Raw genomic sequence first — 19,081 nt, forward strand, 5'->3', positions numbered from 1 at the left:
TTTCTTCAAGGTGCTGAACTCACAACTCGGAAAGGATGTCTTTGGTTGCAGGTTGAAGAACAGGGAGCTATAGGAAAACGAGAGGCGATGCTGTAAAAACACAACAAAAGGTTCCAACACCACAAAATGTTATATTTTAAAAAAGATAACTGCTTATTCGAGTTTTTACAGAGGCCGAGTGGGTTATTGGGTGCAGAGAATAGATCAATGCTGTTGTTATTCGAATCACACGAAAAAACATGACAATCTATGGACTGAGATTGTTTTAAATATCTTGTTTTATAATCGGTATCAATTTAAGAATATCAACAAAGGCCTCCCCGTTTGGGTCCCGGTCTCACCATGTGTTTCCATTGTCCCTCACGTGAAAACATTTAAGAAACAATGTCCACATGCCTGACCGTGCTTTACCTCTCTTCTAACCCCCTGCCTTTAATTTGCTTAATTCCTCACCACAAAGTCTCATCATTTCCCGTTTCGTCTACCTCCCCTTCCTGGCTGTCGGATGCAGGGACCTCCTCATTTGAGCTGCAGTTTTTTTTTTTTTTTTTTACGTGGGCGAATCACAAAGTGTTGGAATCTATTGCCTTTGTCTGACAAGTCATCCATCTCTATGCGAGGGGATCTGTGGGATGGAGGTAGGAAAGGGGGAGGGTGGGTGAGGTGGGGTGGGGGGGGGGGGTGTGGGACTGCAGCTTTTAGAAACAGACACACGAGGAGAGGGGTTTCATTCTCAGCCCAAAGCTTCGCTCAGTCACAGCCCATTCCGGAGGAGAGGGGGACACACAGCTCCGTACTTCGCCGTGTCCGTGTTGTTGTCATCTCCGCCCCTGTCTGACTGAACAGCAGCCCGCCCGCCCGCCTGCGCTCCACGTCGCCAGAGGAAGAAGGACTTTTTATTTTTTATTTTTTTTAATTCGGCCGCAGATTCCCGAGTCGGACCCTTGGAGACTTCAGCTCTTTTCGTTTTGTGTGTGTGTGTGTGTGTGTTTGTTTTTGTTTTGCTCACGATGTCCTACGAACAGTGAGCCGGTTTGAGTCAATGCTGCCGCGGCCGGCGCGCTCTGCACACGCGTGGGTCATGCTCCGCACCTGACCGCCCTTCCGACAGACTTTCTGAGTTCAGACCCGAGCAGGAGGAAGAAAAAAAAAAAACTCAGCATCGCTACGAGAAGTTGCCACACTGCTGCGGACTCCTGGCGCACGGACGGTTGTACACCAAATTAGAAATCATACTTTTTTTTAAAAATTTTTTTTTTACCTAAATAAAGCTGCATCCCCGAGGCGAAACGGCGACCTCAGTCGATTACCTTTCTTTCCTTTGCTATCCAATGGATATTCACTGCAAAGCGGACCCCTTCTCGGCGATGCACCGTGAGTATTGAATTAGTTGAGTTTAAGTCGTGCACGAATAAGGTCGAAGATGTTTTCAGTGATCGGGGTCTAGTTTACACGTAAAACATGCCGCGCGAAATTGGTTATGGTGCTTTAAAATGAATGGTAACAACATTAAAGCATTATAGCAACATTAAATTACTATACCGAAGATGAACATAGTTCTGCAATATTTAACGTGTCAGGATCATAAATCATTTAAAAAAAACAACAACCTTAAGACATTGGCAACTTTTGCAAGAAAAGTTGTTAAAAAAATATATGTATTTATCTTACTTATACGGCGCAGAGAACGATGTTCAGAGCACGTGGCTCACTGGAGACTTTTATTTCCTTATTTGTAGAAGCTTTTTGTTGAATCCAAATGACGAAATGTGAGCCGGGTTGAGTTGCATTCACTTTAAAGTGACATAATGGAAACTCCTCAATTTAAATACAGAGCTTTTTATTACCTGTCAAATTAGTTTGGTGTCTTTAAAACAAGGGCACGTTGTTTGTAAATAGCTGTCAGCGTTTCATTTTATTTATCTTTCTGTAGATTTAGTTGGTTAACGATAAAAAGAATGCAGTTACTCTGTGAATTTCCTTCATGTTTTCTTCTCCATACGATAGGGGTAAAGAAGACCCGGGCTGCTGTAAATTATTTATTCGCCTCATTCGCACCATCCGCGTTTGTAATATGAGTTATCAAAGCTCATTTTAATTATTTATAATGACTGTGGGAGGAAAATTAAACAGGTTGAAACATTATATCTACGACATGTGTTAGGCTGCAGTGGAGCAGGTGCTCTTAGAATATATATACTGACAATGCACGAGGACAGGGGAGTTTTATTTTTATTTCAGCGGGATCAAAAGAGGCCAGTGAGGCATATTTGTATGTATTGTGTTATTTAAAACGCTATTTATTTTATGTAAAATGTCGTAAATAATGTGAAAGTAAATATATTTATATATATATATAATTCCACAGTCGTGATACGATTTGTATCATTGTTATTATTATCATTACTGTATTACTATTAGTATTAGTATTATTATCAGTATTAAAGTTGTATTGTACATGGTTCATGTACAAGCAAAGAATATGTGCCTAAATTAAAATGCTTATTTCGCATATTGGATACTGTACGTGTGCATGGTAAAACGTTTAATAATTTTAGACCCCAAAAAAACCTGAATGAGTCATTCCAATGAAATACCCCCCCTCCCCACCCCCGTGATGCATCCACGTTAAGAGAGAACGTGTGCTCTGCAGGTACGTAATGTTATGCTCCTCTGTGCCGCTGTTGTGTCCCACGCAGGGCACGGCGGTGTGAACCAGCTCGGCGGGGTGTTTGTGAACGGCAGACCCCTCCCGGACGTGGTGAGGCAGCGCATCGTGGAGCTGGCCCACCAGGGTGTCCGGCCCTGCGACATCTCCAGACAGCTACGGGTCAGTCACGGCTGTGTCAGCAAAATCCTCGGCAGGTAAAAGGGGGGATCCGGCACCAACAGAGCCCTATGTGTGTCAAACATCAATCTTCTACAGCCCGTATATGCGCACCAAGCTCTATTTCAGCCCTGGCCGTTGGTTATACAGGCTGGGCATTTTTTTTATTTCGTCCTTTTTTTTTTGCTTGTACACAGCAGTTCTGCGAGATTTTCTATCCATCACCTGCAGCCTTGTATGAGAAAAGCATAATAATCACGAGCTACAATGTAGGAGGAACGTTTTTAGCTAAGCATTTGGGGTTATAACAAATATTAATAAAGGTTTGGGAGGCTGTATAAATGTCAGAGGAGACTGGGAATTATGAAGGTAATTTAAACAGTCTACATACTCGATCTGGAATATTAAAAAAGACCACACATGTGGCCATTATGAATTTACATTTGAGTATCATTATGTGCGAAAAATATCACAAATACACACTTCACGTTACTATATTTTCAATCAGTGTAAAATCTACTTCAAACCATAAATTAGGTCTACATCTTTTTTTTTAAACTTCAGAGCACAAATGCTGTGAGATAATATTTTGAAATATATTTTTTTCAGCTATCAGAAGGCATTTCAGAGGTATTTCATTTCACACACACTGAATGTTTGTCACCAACATTTACCAATAGGTCATGGTGGCATGTCGTGCATGTTACTGTAAGCTCATGGAGACTGGAACTGAGGTCTAAATTGTGCTTTTACAGCTAAACTGTCCTTTGTGTCCGTCTCACTGCTTATATTGTGTGATTTTAATTACACCACTTTTCGTTGAAAAACCCTCTCTGTTCACCCTCCAGCTGACACCATTAGGCCCATATAACAGCACATTTCAACACCAATTTTTAGAATAAAGCCGCCATCATATTTCTAGGTACGTTTGGCTCTATAAAAAAAACGATCGGCCGAGATTTGTTTCCACACAAACAATATTTAATTAAACCCCCTGCCCCATCAATCAGAATGGATTGTTGAATTAAGGATGGATCCATTCAGGAACGCTCGCTCTGTCCCCATGCAGGTACTATGAAACCGGCAGTATCAAACCTGGAGTCATCGGTGGCTCCAAACCAAAGGTTGCAACTCCAAAGGTGGTGGATAAGATCGCTGACTATAAGCGGCAGAATCCCACCATGTTCGCTTGGGAGATAAGGGACCGACTACTGGCCGAGGGCGTCTGCGACAACGACACTGTCCCCAGCGTGTCATCCATCAACAGGTAGGTGGAAAATAATATGTATGCCTACATTGTTATATTCTTAAATTATGATAATTATCAACGCGGCATTCCGCGCTGAAATGACTGAAGCGAATGTTCGAATGCGCAAAATGTGCGTGAGCCAAAATTTTAAAAGGAAAAAAATCAAATGAGCCGTCGGGACAAATCATCTCTGAAATGTCCCGATCGCACCCCGAGCTGATTTGTAGTCCTCCCCGATCCGAGTCCACCCGGGTGGTCTCACAGGTGCAATTCAATCTCCTCCACGATCACAGCGCAGCGCGGGGCGCCGAGGCCGGAGCCACGAAGAACCGCATCTGTCTCGATAAAAAACCGATCGATAGCGCGTAACCAGATCCAGAGGCGGGAGGAAATACCCGACGAAGTCGCTCGATACGCGGACCACACTGCGACAGAGGCGGCGGCACGCGGCAGCCTCTTCATTGCTCTGTTTTTCCCACAGCGAGGTGAATTAGGCTCACGTCGGATGGACACATCTAAATGATTCCGATTTTAGTCACGACCTTAATCAAACCGGTATCAACGTGTATCGTGCGTATCGTTCGAGTATGCGGAATTAATTTAGATATTACACAGAAGCCCCCGCCGACCTAAAACAGTGCTGATCCTCTGGGTAAATGGACTATAAAAGAGTTTCTGTTCTAAGGAGCTAAAGCAGCAGACACCCTACACCTTCGCCTTTCCACACGAAGCGGGACAAAGTATCTTTAGACAGAGGCCGCCGGTGAAAAAAAAAAGAGTGCATGTGTGCAACGTGAAGGGGAAAAAAAAACCCCACAGAGCCTACGAGTGATGAACTTTGGTTAGGAGGCACTGTTCCAGAGAGCTGGTCATCGGCATTACATTTTAATGAGCTGGAGAGTCTCATAACACATCCAGCAAAATGTAGGAGATGGAAGGATCTTTATCCCCCAAAAAAAGGAAAAGAGAACGTCATATAATAAAATCAGGCTGTTATGGAAATGTTGGTTTCAACAGGTCTTTGGGCGCCTTTCACCTGTTGTTCCTAAAACCCAAAAGAAAATGTATTTAAGGGTGTGCGGAGGCAATGTTTAACGTGTTACAATTACATGTCGGACCATCTGCTGGGTTTGAGCTGTGTGCAACAGAACTAATGGGAGAAATGTTTTCCTTTAAAACTGAGTAGGCTGCACATTAATGATTAACACCGGGGCTTGTGACTGCATAAAACAGTATTCTAAATTCCTGAAAAATGGCCTGACAATTTACGACATAAGAAACAGCGGCTCTCGCTCTTGAAAAAACGTGATTTTCAGGCTGTTGTAAATGTCTGCGGTTGTTTTCTGTTTACCACTGTTGCTGTTAAAGGGGGATTGTGAAAGGTAAGTCTATAGGAAAGTGAGGGTAGGAAGGACGCGAGGGAGCCACGGGGAGAGAGAGGCACAGCGGACCCCTGGTGGTCTTTGTGGTTAAGGAGATGACCTTTGCTCCGTCGACTAAAGAGGATGTCCCGGCTTTAAGCACATTTTTACAGCATGAATTATTAAAGATTACACAGAGGCTGGGTTGCACTTTGTTTTGTTGCCGCAGAGAGAGGACAGAGGCGTATACCCATAAGGTCCTCAGCGACTTTCAATCATATTGATCCACATTTAAATCTTTCTTTGGGATTTCTTTTTTTTTTTTTTTTACAACACCCAAACCCCAAAGTCGTTAATTCACCCATCTAAATTGCTTATTCGATATCAACAACATAGACTTGAAACAAAGTCCTTGAATTTATGAGGCTCCCTTGAGTCATCAGGTCAGATGACTGCGGTGGTGGCGAGATGTTAGAAATTCAAATAAAATATTGATGTGTGTTTTCTGAAGGAGGCTGCTAGCCTTTGTTGGCCTGCCTGAAGGAGGAAGGACACATGAGATAGTGAGGGGAATGAAAACAGTCTGATGTATATTCTTGCCCCCGAGGAAGTTAACCCCGTAGTTGCCTGATTCGGAGTTGATAGCTCATTGCTGGATGTACATGTGATTGGTGACCCGGCCTCATCTGCGCGCTGTAGAACCTTTGTTTTTATCTCGCCTAAGTGAGAGAGCTTCCACGTGGGATTTCTGTCAGTACGCAGCGCTGCCTGTTATTCACTGATCTCGCGTTCGTCCGTCAATCAAAAGATTACCATAGTGATGGTTTAATGTAATGTGATCATGTCCCATAAGAGCTAAAGCTGAGCTTGTGTAAATCCCACTGTACCTTTACAACAATACTCAAATTTCGGATTACTTCAGCCATAATAATTCTTTTGAAAAATGTAGGATTATCGTGACGTTTTATAATTTGCTTATTTATTTCTGAGCGCACCAAAGTTTAAAATACATCGGATGTGGCAGTGGACTCCGGCCGGGTCAATAAGATGCTATTGCCTTCCTGTCACATGTAATTTATAGATCACCATTTGCATTTGCTGTTCCTCTCCACCATTTGTCGTCAACTTTTCTATCCCGGAGTCCCAATCAATAGGCTCTGATCCTCAGTGAGACGCGAGGATTCCCGTGTGCTACACTGACCAAAGAAAAAAAGACTAAACAGTAGAACAGACACCAGAGAGGTGACAGAGAATACAGGCGGGCAAAACAAAAATTCAGTGAAGAAAAGCGAAGACGGAAAGACAGAAATGATTTGCTTGAAGGACAGACATTGTAAGTACAGTAAACCGGAGAGCGCGTTGGACGGTGGGGGAAATAAGAAAAGAGGAAAAGGCTGAGAGAGAGAGAGAGAGAGAGGAGTGAAAGATCAGGTTTGAGCGATGGAGAGAGAAGAGGGAGAGCGGGGAGAAGAAAAGAGAGCGGGGAGCAGGAGAGGGAGATTATTAGAGCTGGCCAGGTAAAGCCAGTGAAGCTGATCATTGAGGTGAATTGATGTGATTTCATGCTTTGTTTGCAAGATCATTCAGACCAAAGTGCAATGGAGACTTTCCCGCCACATCACATCTTACTGGTATGGGGACTTTATCATATTTCTAACCTCAGGATCCAGCTAGATTGAATCCACAATCTCGGGGGGGCGGCGCCCCCATTCAGCCTCACACAGGAGAGGAGAGATTGCCCCTAAAGCCCTGAGATTGGCTATTTGTGACAGGGGCCCGAATACCAGGATACAAGCCGGCAAACGACGGCGCACTTGAACATGCACGGGTGTAAGTGGACGCAAACGCGCCCGCCTTTTCGAGCGTCCCAGGGCACGGCGGGCCGGCGGCGTGAAATCCCCACGCTCTGGAAGCGGTATTGATTGATCCGTGTCTGTTGTTCACTTTGCCAGGATTATCCGCACCAAAGTCCAGCAGCAATTCCACCCGTCCCCCGACGGATCCGTCACGCCTCTGTCCACGCCGGGCCACACCATAGGTAAGCGTGAGCCGAGCTGCGTGCAGATCACGAGGCGGGTCGGGGCTGCCGAAGCAGGAGGAATAAAGAAACATTTTCACATACACATGCGGTGGAAAATAAACACACAATTGAGACGCATGCGTGCCGCACAAATACTAACTCGGCGCTCTCTTTGTCAGTTCCCAGCACGGCCTCGCCCCCGGTGAGCAGCGCCTCCAACGATCCCGTAGGATCCTACTCCATCAACGGCATTCTGGGTATCCCCCGCTCCAACGGCGAGAAGAGGAAACGAGACGAGGGTGAGGGAGACACATGAGACCCTTTTTGTTTTTCATCCCTTTAATTCTCTCCATCACTTGTCTCCTACTTGTTTTTTTTCCCCCTCCTCCTGTACTTGAAGAAGATGGCATTCATGACAGCGCTGCGGCCAAGTGTGTTTCTGTGTGCCGTCTCCAGTGACTTGTTATGTTGTTTATCAGGCAGGGTGAGCGTTGAGAGAGTGTTGCGATTCAATCGGCTTTTGGATGCCCAGCGTTTTACCATACGCCCACAGAGCTGCGTCTCAATTGTATAGCTCACTCAGAAGTACTGTAGATATCGCACATGGCTGTCATACAACTGTAATCCCCCCCCCTTGGCCTCGACGCTATCAGTGAATCATTATAAACTGCTCACTGGCTCACTATAAACTGCATTCTTTGCTAAAATATATTTCATTCTGAATCACAGTAAAATATTCAGTCAGCAATTATTTTTGTAAGATAGTATAATAGGGTATTAGGACAAAAATAGCCATAGACATACTTAAGATTAAGTGGAAGGCGATCCGGCGAGAGCCAGAATTTCTCATCCCTACGCCAGGCAAGCGAGTGGACACACTGCCTGAGGGCTAATAGATTATCGGTTTTGCAAACAATTGGCTTTTTTAATGCCTATGAATTAACATGTCCCCGGTGGAGGCCGGAACAGGTGTAGGAACAGACCGGTGGAGGCAAGGAGGGGGCGACGTTTGTGTGTGTGTGTGTGTGTGTGCGCATGTACATGTGTGATTCTGTTGTGCTCCTTTGAGGGGGCTGACGGGATGAAATTGTTGAAAATGATCTCAAAGAGCACTCATCAAAACAGGCCACCTGCTTTTATGCTTCTGTCCCTTTAGTTCTCTGGACCGGCAACCACTTGGATGGAAGGAAAATTGGACATTGTGAGTTGAAAACCTTCTCTTTTGCTTCGATCAACCCGATCACAATGCTTTCCTCTCGGTTACTGTCTTTGCTCTTCCAGGGTTTTTGAGTTTATGGGGGACGAGGCAGGGAAGATTTTTCCGATAAATAATCTTCTGAGAAATTAAAATGCATTAAGCCAAAGTGGCTGTCAGGGCGTGCACTTCTATATAAAGTAATGCGCAGTGTTGCTATTTTAGTTGCTATTTTATGGATGTCAAACAGCCAGATGCAGTTTATTTTTCAATAATTCTATATTTAGCCTTAATTTGGACTATTATGTCTGTTGTAATTTATAATTCATGTTCATTTTCAATTGACCACATTATTACAAATATTTGCCGAATTGTTGTTAGTCGACAAAAGAAAGCTGCAGACAGACAGCCTACCTGCGCAAGCTTAAACTATCTGTCACAGCGGAAAGTTACCTACAGCAATCTTACCTATAGTCAAATGAATCTGCTTCATCAAAGTAAATATATAACAGAGTAAAATAATACATTACAAAACAACGGGAGAACTAGTTTCCATGTTCTACAAATGACTGTGAGTTGCATGTCTGTAAACCAATCGAAGATTTAAAGCGCCACGCGTTTTGTGCCTGCATTGTGATTCCGAGATGAACATGAAGCGAAGCATTGCGTAGCTCTCGTACTGCTGGTGCAGTGACGCTGGCGTTTAATCCCAGTGTGGCTGAAGTCAGCGTTTGCCCTTTGAGGAAGAAAAAGGTCCCTATTAGTGGAGGGCTGTTGAGATAATGTAGTGTGACACGCGTTATGTACACCGGGTCCTCGTAAGACGAGCTTCAGGGACGCAGGTGCCATCAGAGCCATTAACCTGTCGTCGTCGTCGTGTGTTATTTCAAATTTAAAGTCGCATGTAGCAGTGGACGGTTTGGGCGAAGACAGTTGGAGGTAAAAAGAGAGATGGAGGAGCAGCGGGTTAAAAGGTGTTGCTGTTGAGCGAGGGTTGATTTGTTTTAGGATTTGTGCACGCGTGCAGATACAGGATACACACCTGTGCACATAAATGTGTGTGTTAAGTGTGTCCGTTTGTAACTTTGTGGCTTCAGATGCTCTTCACACGGGGAACATTGTGACATTTAAAAGAATTTGCAATTCTGCAGAGAAAAGCTATTAATTCGCAAATTAACATCTCTCCTCTCCCCCCTCTGCCCTCCCTCCCTCTATCTTGGATGTGCAAGCTATCGAAAAGACAAAAGAAATAGCCTTAAGGGGGAGGGGGGGGGATGTGGGGGGGAGTCTCTGCCCTATCTGTGGAGAGATTGGTTTGCATGTCTGCAAGCAGCGATACCAATTATGCCAGTGCTGGGAGAATGCGTCTCAATGTGCCCCCCTCCTTTGCCCCCCCCCCCCCCCCCCCCCCCCCCCCCCCCCCTGAATCTATCCGTAGCCAGATTTATTTGTATCTCATTACAGGAAATGGAATGTTGTTCCTGCCAAATGCATTAATAGTGAAGTGGGGAAATTAGCCTGTTGTACAGCGTGCTCTCACTCAGTCACTGAGACCCGAGGTTGAAGTGGAAGCCAAGAAAAGACAGACACGCGATTGGTTGACGACTCCTGTGCGATTGTCAAAAAGTGCATTAAAGAGCACGGAGTCCATGAACTCGTTGATCACAAGTTCGGACCTTGCAGTTGTTTTGCGAAGAGGTTCTTGCGCCGGTTACCTCTCTGATTCATTCTCTCTTTGGAGGACCGGCCGTTTTTAATGGCGTTGTAGCCGTATGTAAATTCATCCGTGTCTTAATGCACCATGACAGGTTGCTGCTGACCTTGCTGCTGTATGCCGTGCGCAGGTTGACGTGACCTACGTACGTTTCTCTGAGTCCTGGATGGAGCCCAGTGGAGCTCTGGGGAGGACAGGCAGTAGGGAGCTTACAGTGATGAATTAGATGGAGAAACCAAAGGTCATAACTTGTGATTGTAGCGTGGGATGTGTGTGTAGAAGGAGCCGATAAGTGTGTGAGCAGGGAGAAAAAAAAAAACCAGGACATAGCAGCTTGTTCATTCATAACATAAAAGAATGATCGCACGCAGCAGCCAGAGTCATGTCCACCTTGTTCAGTAGCGTGAGGAAAAATGAATACAGTTGCTGTTTTGATTTGGTCAAATTTGATGTTTGGCCCTTGTGGAGATCGTCCGTTGTCTATCCTTTAACACATATGAGCCATTGGTGGAGTTTGAATCAGTTAGTATATGGATTTGAACCCAGGCCTACACTGGTTGGCTAGTCAAGCCAGTCCATGACAATGAGTCAATAGAGGATCACTTTAGAAAATAAATGCATCCAGAGCGAGGCGGAAATAAATGGAATCATGAGCGCCATGATGGCCCTGATGGGGTGAGAGTGAGAGAGAAAAGCCCGGGTTTGAGAGGGGCCACAGAGCGTAACATAGAGACAAGTAGCTGTTAGGGACCCGACAGTAGAGGAGGACACAAAAGGGTCCACATTGCATTTCTCCCCCTCCTCCTTCTCTGCTCCATCTCTGCCCGTTCTTTCTCTTCAGCATTACATTTCTCCTCCTAACATCCCGTCTGCTTTCCACGTCGCGCGAGTTTGTATTCAATAACACAGCTTCGTGAGACCCGACGTGTTGTTGTAAACAGTATACGAGGAGATCCGTCACCAAAAATATAAGGAGAGTTTATTCACTCAATGGAGAGGAATCATGTCAGAGAAAAGTCAATTACGGGCAGCGATGCCGAGAATTAATGGAGCGGCGCACTACTCAGCTTGAGGAGGGAGAAAAGGCAAGAGCAAAGAGGGGATACGTTAATTGCATTTCCACAAATACTCGCCACACAGGGTGGCAACACTAAACGGCAGAGTGGTCCAGAGGAGGGTAGAGATGTAAGCAGAGGAGGACAAAGAAAACAAGACAGAAATTGTTATTCCTAAAGAGCGAGATGTCAAAAATATTCTCATATTATGTCACTTTTTCTAAATTACTTGTCTTTTTTAAACAAGAGCTGTAATGGTATTTAAAATGATTGGAACACAAACCAAGTAGTTGTTTTGCTTTAATGAAATACATTTTCTTTCTAGTTTGTGGCGCAGTAACCTACAATATTCTTTTTCTAAAGCCTTATTTCAAGACTATATCTGAAAAGTTTACAACACTGTCAAATATTGATTAGATAAAATAGCAATTTTTCACGCAGTGACCAAATACAACTTTCATTTGGCGGTTGGTTACGTGCACAATGGCTCCGGTCATGTTAATGCTCAAGGACACTTTGACATATAGGTGGAAGAATGCAGGATGAACTCCAACTGTCTCTACCAGCTCATCTAAAGCCCCCTCTTCTCATTATAATAAACTCACCAACTGTTACCAAATAGTCATGTAGTCAAGATTATTTATTTATTACAAACCTACCGCTTTGGCTTGTGACTGAGAATTTAAATGAAAGTAAATAAAATAACGAGACGCAGACTCACTGCCAAGTGAGTGCAAATACCAAATAAGCATCGGCGTGTCTGCTGACAGTCAGTACACTGGCTGCTGGTGCTAAATCGAATTAATAAAGCTCTTAAACACGCAACAAACATAACAGGATCTTAACAGCCATGGCGGTGTTGCTGCGTCTCTCCAGCTCGCTCCCCCAACGCCACCCCGCCCGCCACATCTCCTTTCCGCTCCAGAGGTTTCATAAATATAGCTGGCTCACAGGGAAGCAGCGTTCATCCTCTCGGGTATACCAGTGGGTTTGCGTTCTTGTTTCTTTTCTTTTTTGTTCAAGCATAGCTGCGTTTTTAAAAAACATCACCAAATGATCTACAATTTGCGATAGCGTCGTCTCGCCTATCTGTAAAAGACTTGCTTCCCTCTGATCTAGAAAAAAAAAAAACCTTGTGACACTGATTTACGGAGCGAGCCGGGCAATTTGTAGGAATTCATTTGCCTTTCAAACAAGCCCTCGCCTCTAATCTCCGCTGAGTTATCTTATCAGAGGGACAGGGGAGATGAAAGAGGGACATACAGTGCCACCAAGCCACCGCAGGACGTTAACATCCCCCGTAGAGACAAAGCCAAACAGCTTTTGATACCATTGTGCTCCGCCTCACAGTCACTACTGACATCGGCTCTCTGTGAGCGTTTGTACAAATGGCTGAAAGAGTACAAGTGTGCACATTAGAAAAGGATCCATTTATCACAATATCGTTCAACAAGCAGAGTTGCAGTTTCGTGTCCATTGAGTTTTGTGCAAAGTCCACTTTAATTGTTTGTCATCATTATGTATTATATAACTTTGACACAACGAGTTCAGAAGGCTTCCGTCTATTTAGGCCCGTCAGAGGAAGTATTTTCCCATAAGCACATGGTTTTAGGGGTTGTGTGTGAACGTCACCAGGTCTTGTTTTTATCTTGGTTTGTGTTCTAACACTTTGGTGTTAAAACACAGAGTGCTGTGACACTGATAAGAGGATACCTGCTGAGACGCCCAAAGGGGTTGAAGAAACACTGATAAAATAGAGCTAGCCAGAGACACACACACGCACACACGCAAACCATCTGACAGTCGGGCTTCACACTCCACTTGACACGCTCACTGTCAAAGGATGAATCTGATTTATTGCAGCCATCTTATGATATATGTCAAACATGAACCTCTAATGGCAAATTCTGAAAATAATTGATTTACTATTATTATTTCCATTTACAGGCCAAATCAATTTGTCTTTGACCACATACAGTTGAAATATATTTTTATATTATTAAAGGGTTAGAAAAGAAAAGAATGGTGTGTCTTACATGACTAAAACTAAGGCTTGTTTCACACACGTTTTGTTGTAGTTTATTGTTAGTTATTGTATTAAAATTAATGTTAATCCATTTGAAGATTCATCAATTGGGTTTAAACCTTTCCTATTGAGGCTTTAGTTTGCATGGTTGCATAGTTCCCATCACATGTCTTATGATGGGAATCCAGTTCAGAAAGCTTGATAAAGTGTGTTTGGGGGGATTCGGAGTACACGCATGAATCTTTTGTCTTTTTATTCAGACCAGCTGATAATTAATGACTCTATTTTCTTCTGTACCGCAAACAACAATTGAGTTCCATACAGCAACACTAATGATGCAACCCTGAACCCAAGGGAGCATTTTGAGAGGAAGAAAAAATAAATGGAAACTGCTAAAATATTTGGTTAACGGATGGTTGGAGAAAAACATGTTGCAGGAGGGGGAAAAAACAGATTCCTTCATAAATGCTAGACTAAGCTAAAGTCAATATATTTTAGCTGAGAAGCACACACATGTACACATATCCTTCCATCTACACGCACACACCTCTATTCCATTCTCCCCGTGGATCTATTTCTTGGTGCGAGTCGGGTTCATCCTCTGGCCTCAGCCATTGAAAAAAGGTCAAGCAGCCGAGCAGAATGGCAATAACGCCCCTGAAATGGTACCATCAGTGGAACATGATTGATCAATTGAATTCCATAGCACAGAAAAATGTGGGATTAAGTAGAGTATTATACGCACAATGAGTTGAGGCATGATGTTCATTCCAAGTTCATTTCGCCTCCCTCCTCTGCTGGCGGATCAGGCAATCAATAGCGGCCTTGCATATCATATATCACCGCCGGCTCGCCCAGGAGAGAACATAATCTGCTGCAAATTTAGAATGACAGATTTGTATGGGAGCTAAAGCCCTCATCCGCTGTTGGCGGCGGGGTGCGGTGAGGAAGGGAGGGCGGCTGGAGGCAGGCAGCCTAGAGGGAGCTTCTCTGGATGCTGGCTGGAGGTTTTAGCCGCAGATTTCTTTCTCTCTTTTTTTTTTCCAGTCTTCAGGACTTGATGAGTGAGCAGAGGGAAAGCTGCAGCGGCGGCGGCGCGGGCTCCCCGGCCCAGTTGATAGGGTCAGAGATCAGGAGAACGAGGGAAGCATGGGCTCATTTGTTTATATAGAGTGTGACCGTGTGAGGAAATGCATACGCTTGCCCCCCGACGACCCCCCCCCGTCCTCATTCAGCCCCCCGTGCCGTCCCCGGTCCATTCTGTTTTCCAGAAGACAGGCAATGGTTTGGGGGATGGAGGGAGAGAAAGGGAGACAGAGAGAGGAAAGGGTAATATGTTCAGGAGGAAATAGTTCAGTTCAATAATGTCCCTCCATTTCCCGCTGGCAGAATAAGAGGCTCTATATGTAATCGCCAGCCCCGCTTTCTCCTCCTGAAATACACGCTCTCCCCTACAAGTATATATTTGCACTGAAGGTAATCCATCAATTACCGTGGACCTATCACATGCTGACCGCCACGAGGAGGAGAGGTGTGGGAGGGCGGGGGGGGGGGGGGGGGGGGGGGGGGGGGGCGGTGAGGGGGGTATGGGTGTGAGAGGAAGAGAGGGCTGGGCTACAAACAGAGTGGGAGATAAAAAAAGCAGACATGTGGGGTATAAAAACAAACAAACAATCTCCTTATGCTTAGCTCACATTGCCGGTATGCTAGAATAACAATGGGTGAAATGACTGGCGCTACGCCCTGATGTAGAATGTCATCGCCTTCCCTTCTCCCCCCCCCCCTCCGTCTTTCTCTAGATGGCTCCGATGGCTCAGGTCCGGGCAGCGACTCTCAGGGCAGTGTGGAGAGTTTAAGGAAGCACCTGCGAGCGGACGCCTTCACCCAGCAGCAGCTGGAGGCCCTGGACCGCGTGTTTGAGCGTCCCTCTTACCCTGATGTCTTCCCCACTTCAGAACACATCAAACCCGAACAGGTTGGCCCCCGCTTTCTAGACGTTGACATGTACAGCTTTGCCCCGCCCATCGTTGCTTTCTTTCTGTCTTTCTCAAAGGAAAAATGCTTCAGATTTCATTTTAACATTACATAGAGAATAATCTGGCACACGTACTGATCGAGTGGAGCGGAGGATCTGTGCAACTTCTTGCTCCGAGTGCCTCACAAGCCCACGGCCGGTTTCAGCGGGTAACCTTTATTTACATGCATTAGACTGTTAAACAACAAGAGACTATTAATTTTTGCATTGGAACTCTATTTGGGTGCCCGTGCAGCCTGAGCAGGGCCCTAATTGAGTTCATTTTCATCTCTGTGCAATCGTGGGGAATTACAGCGGCGATAAATCAGAGGGACAGCCCCTCAGCCGGCTATACAGCCCCTAATGCAGCTAATTACCAAAGTGATTTCTACGGCAAGATCAATACCAAAACGAATTGGAAATGACTTGCAATCACAAAGAGTGGAGGAGAAGGTATTAAAAAGGCGAGAGGAAGGTGGTGGGGGGGGGGGAGAAAAACGGCATCGGAATGGTCCAGAAAAATCAGTTTTAATTTAATGTAATATTAATCAGGCTGCGTTTCACTCTTTCCTTGCACCTCCATTTTTCTCCCTGTTTTCAACACCCCCCTCCTTTTCTTAAACTGGTGAAAAGGTGGAATATTAGGCTATTAAGGGCTTGTCTGGTGTCTGCATCGGGGCATTAAAAAGCCATTTTGAAGAGGCCAGGCTGAATGGGCCTCATCCCTCCCACACTTCTGGCAGCCATGTGGTCGGGTCATTCAGACTTCTCTGTGGTTGCCACTCGCCCCTCCGCCCAGCGCTGCCCAGCCCTGCCCACAGCCCATCTGCATGACAAAATGGCTCTTGTGCTGCTGAGGCCCAGCGGAATAGAGAGGAACATCCAGCCTAGTGCCAGAGAACAGTTGTAAGCAGACAATTAGAGTTTATCTGGGATAGAGGCAGACAAGACTGAGGTCACCAGCTCACCCCTGTGGGACCCCGTCCCATTGAGACAAGCAGATGCACACACACACACACACACACACTCCCTCTGGCACGAACCCTCGCAGACACAAATGCGTGCACGCACACTTATCCTTTCAAAGAAGATCAGGTCAGGTCAGGAAGTGTCATCTCATTGACAAACAGGATTCATCACAGCTGCCACAGTCTCAACCTGTGATAAATACTTGGTGGTCGGTTGATCTTTGCATGAAGTGCAGTAGAGTGTTATAAAAATATTTTGATCATAAAAGTGTAAACCATGAGAGATGGCGGCACACTAAACTGTTGAAGAGTTATGTAATGGAAGTATTCAATATAAAGTACAATTAGAAGTATAAAAGGCTTATTATTATTGTATTATATATGATATTAACTCAGTTTTATGTGTTCATCCTAGAGGCAAAGCACAAAGGTTGATTTTTGAGGTTGTACGCCCCTTTAAAAATCCACACCACATGTCCCTCCTGTAACAAAGCCCTGAATGTCTCCTCCCTTGACTGGTCACAGGGATGACTGCAGTGGAGCACAAAGAGCCAGCTGACACCCCGTCCTTTCACTCCTCTCCCAATCCCTCTCTCTCATCCCTCTCTCTCATCCCTCTCTGCCTTCTTCTCAGACAAGAACTAATGCATGCATACATCATGGGTCGTGGTAAAGCACGGGGAGCGGGGTCGGGACGGGTCGGCGAAGGGAGAGGTGGGGGCGAGGGTGGGCTGATACTAACAGGAAATATTCAGAAGGAAATACAGTGAAAGGATCGCAGACAGCTCCCTCCGAAAAATAAGGGGTTTCCTTCAGAAATATCTAACATATAACAGGGAAATCTGTTCTCAATCTCACACCCGAAGCGGGCTCCCGAGCCTTAATGGCATCATCTAGTGGAATGTGAGATTCTTTGTTATAAAAAGTTTGAATTGCTCTTTATGTTCGCCATCCATGCTCACCTGTGCGTTTCCCCCGCTGACACATTTTTGCATGTTTTGTGTATTTGTCTACAGGCGAATGAGTACTCACTCCCGTCCCTGAACCCTGGCCTGGATGACGTGAAGCCGAGCCTTTCCTCCAGCGCCAGCGCCGACCTCGCCTCCAGTGTCTCCCAGAGCTACTCTGTTGTGACAGGTACAATCTGACTCACGCTAGATGGTTCCCTAAAAGAGTACGTGCAGCTGCAGCAGGTCAAAAACATCTGCAACAAGGTGGCTGAACAATGACAACACAACAAAAACGTGTATTTGAAGTATTTCTTCTGCTGCGATTACTTTCGATAGGGTTTCCTGGTATTTAGTTAGAGTATAACCAAGCACATCAAACTCTAGTCAATTTTTAAAATTCTGCTTCCCATTTGAAAAATTCCACTCTGTTGTCTGTCACCAGCCAAACAAGTGAATCTGATAAACTATTTAGCAAATAATCTCATTCCTCATCCTCCTGATAAAAAAATTCAGTCCAATTTAATCACATAATCATCATGTGCACACCATTGCAGCTATAAATGAGACTATACTTCACATGAACTTACTGAAAAGGCCGTGGACCAGATTCCCCTCAAGTGCCTTTATCACACTTAAGGGTGCTTATAATGATCAGTTCTTTGGTCCTTCATTTTTTAGCTTTTTCCCTCATAAATCATATAATAACTAATAGTAAATACAGCATAATTCATTTAATTAACTCTTTTTAATATGTGTTTCTGATCAACTCGGCCTGCGCTCTGTAAAAATACCATCTGGACATCGAAGCAGACAAGATTTTGACTGCTGCTCCCTGCTGGTGCTCACATTCCCTGGCGATATTAAATCCTTATCACCCAATGAAAAACGCTCTTGCAGCCACTTTTTGAGACACTCTGTGTATTTATTTCTGAGGGACAGAGCGAGGCGATATATCATCTGAGCCCATTAAATCCTACAGGCCTTCCACTCGCTGCTCCTAACTGGCTATTGCGTTAGCCCCGATTGGCCCGCTAACAGATTGACTGGGAGCACTTCTCATAAGAGACAGCTGCTGTTCTCGCCGCGACACCGCGTTGTCATCAAAGGCTATGATAGCCTGTTGATTGACAGCGGCTGGAATGGCACCGGGGCTGGCTGGCTGCCTCACGCCGTGGTGAGAGAGAGAGAGAGAGCGAGAGAGACCCAGTTACAGATCAGACAGTGAAACACACTCGGAAATTTACAGGGGGCTTTTTACCGACTTATGAACTGACCGCTGTTTTTCAGAGTAACTTCCGCCGAGCGCCAACAGGTAACGGCAGATGCGGTGTATTGAATATCGTGTAGTATTAACTATCTGTATCCTGTAACCCACACTGACCCGCCCTCTATTACGCTGCGGCTTCTTTCGCTCCGCTGTCGAGGTTGATGGCTGTCTGGTTAATTGAAATTTGGTTTCAATGTGGCTGCTGAGCCTCTTTCCCCCGGAGAGGCTTTGGGTTAACCGATGGACGCACTGACTGGAGAGTAATAGGCCGGCCTTTTAATAAAACACCCATAATTATGCATTGGGCATCAAAGTCAATGAGTCCATTGTGCGTTTGCGCGCGTGAAGGAGGGAGGGAAAGAGGGCGAGTAAGTAAAGAAGAGGACAGCATGATTGAAAACTGCAGTGGCCCTTCTCAAATGATCCCCACAGTCC

The 19,081-nt window shown here is 45.2% G+C and overlaps 1 protein-coding gene across 2 annotated transcripts in view; it reads left to right on the forward strand.

Moving 5' to 3' along the window:
* The first annotated feature begins 719 nt into the window (after positions 1-719).
* pax2a (paired box 2a) overlaps positions 720-19,081 on the forward strand; it is a 28,029-nt gene continuing 9,667 nt past the window's right edge. The window contains exons 1-8 of one of the 2 annotated variants that reach the window (XM_040179291.2): positions 720-1,374; positions 2,700-2,865; positions 3,897-4,094; positions 7,390-7,475; positions 7,637-7,756; positions 8,614-8,658; positions 15,247-15,422; positions 17,446-17,566. In XM_040179291.2, the coding sequence (XP_040035225.1) occupies positions 1,332-1,374; positions 2,700-2,865; positions 3,897-4,094; positions 7,390-7,475; positions 7,637-7,756; positions 8,614-8,658; positions 15,247-15,422; positions 17,446-17,566 (955 nt within the window). In that variant the 5' untranslated portion in view covers positions 720-1,331. The remainder of the gene's footprint in view (positions 1,375-2,699; positions 2,866-3,896; positions 4,095-7,389; positions 7,476-7,636; positions 7,757-8,613; positions 8,659-15,246; positions 15,423-17,445; positions 17,567-19,081) is intronic. The other variant, XM_040179287.2, reaches the window with a different exon arrangement.

This window comes from Gasterosteus aculeatus, chromosome 6 (genome assembly GCF_964276395.1).
Source record: "Gasterosteus aculeatus chromosome 6, fGasAcu3.hap1.1, whole genome shotgun sequence".
Taxonomy (NCBI): Eukaryota; Metazoa; Chordata; class Actinopteri; order Perciformes; family Gasterosteidae; genus Gasterosteus; species Gasterosteus aculeatus.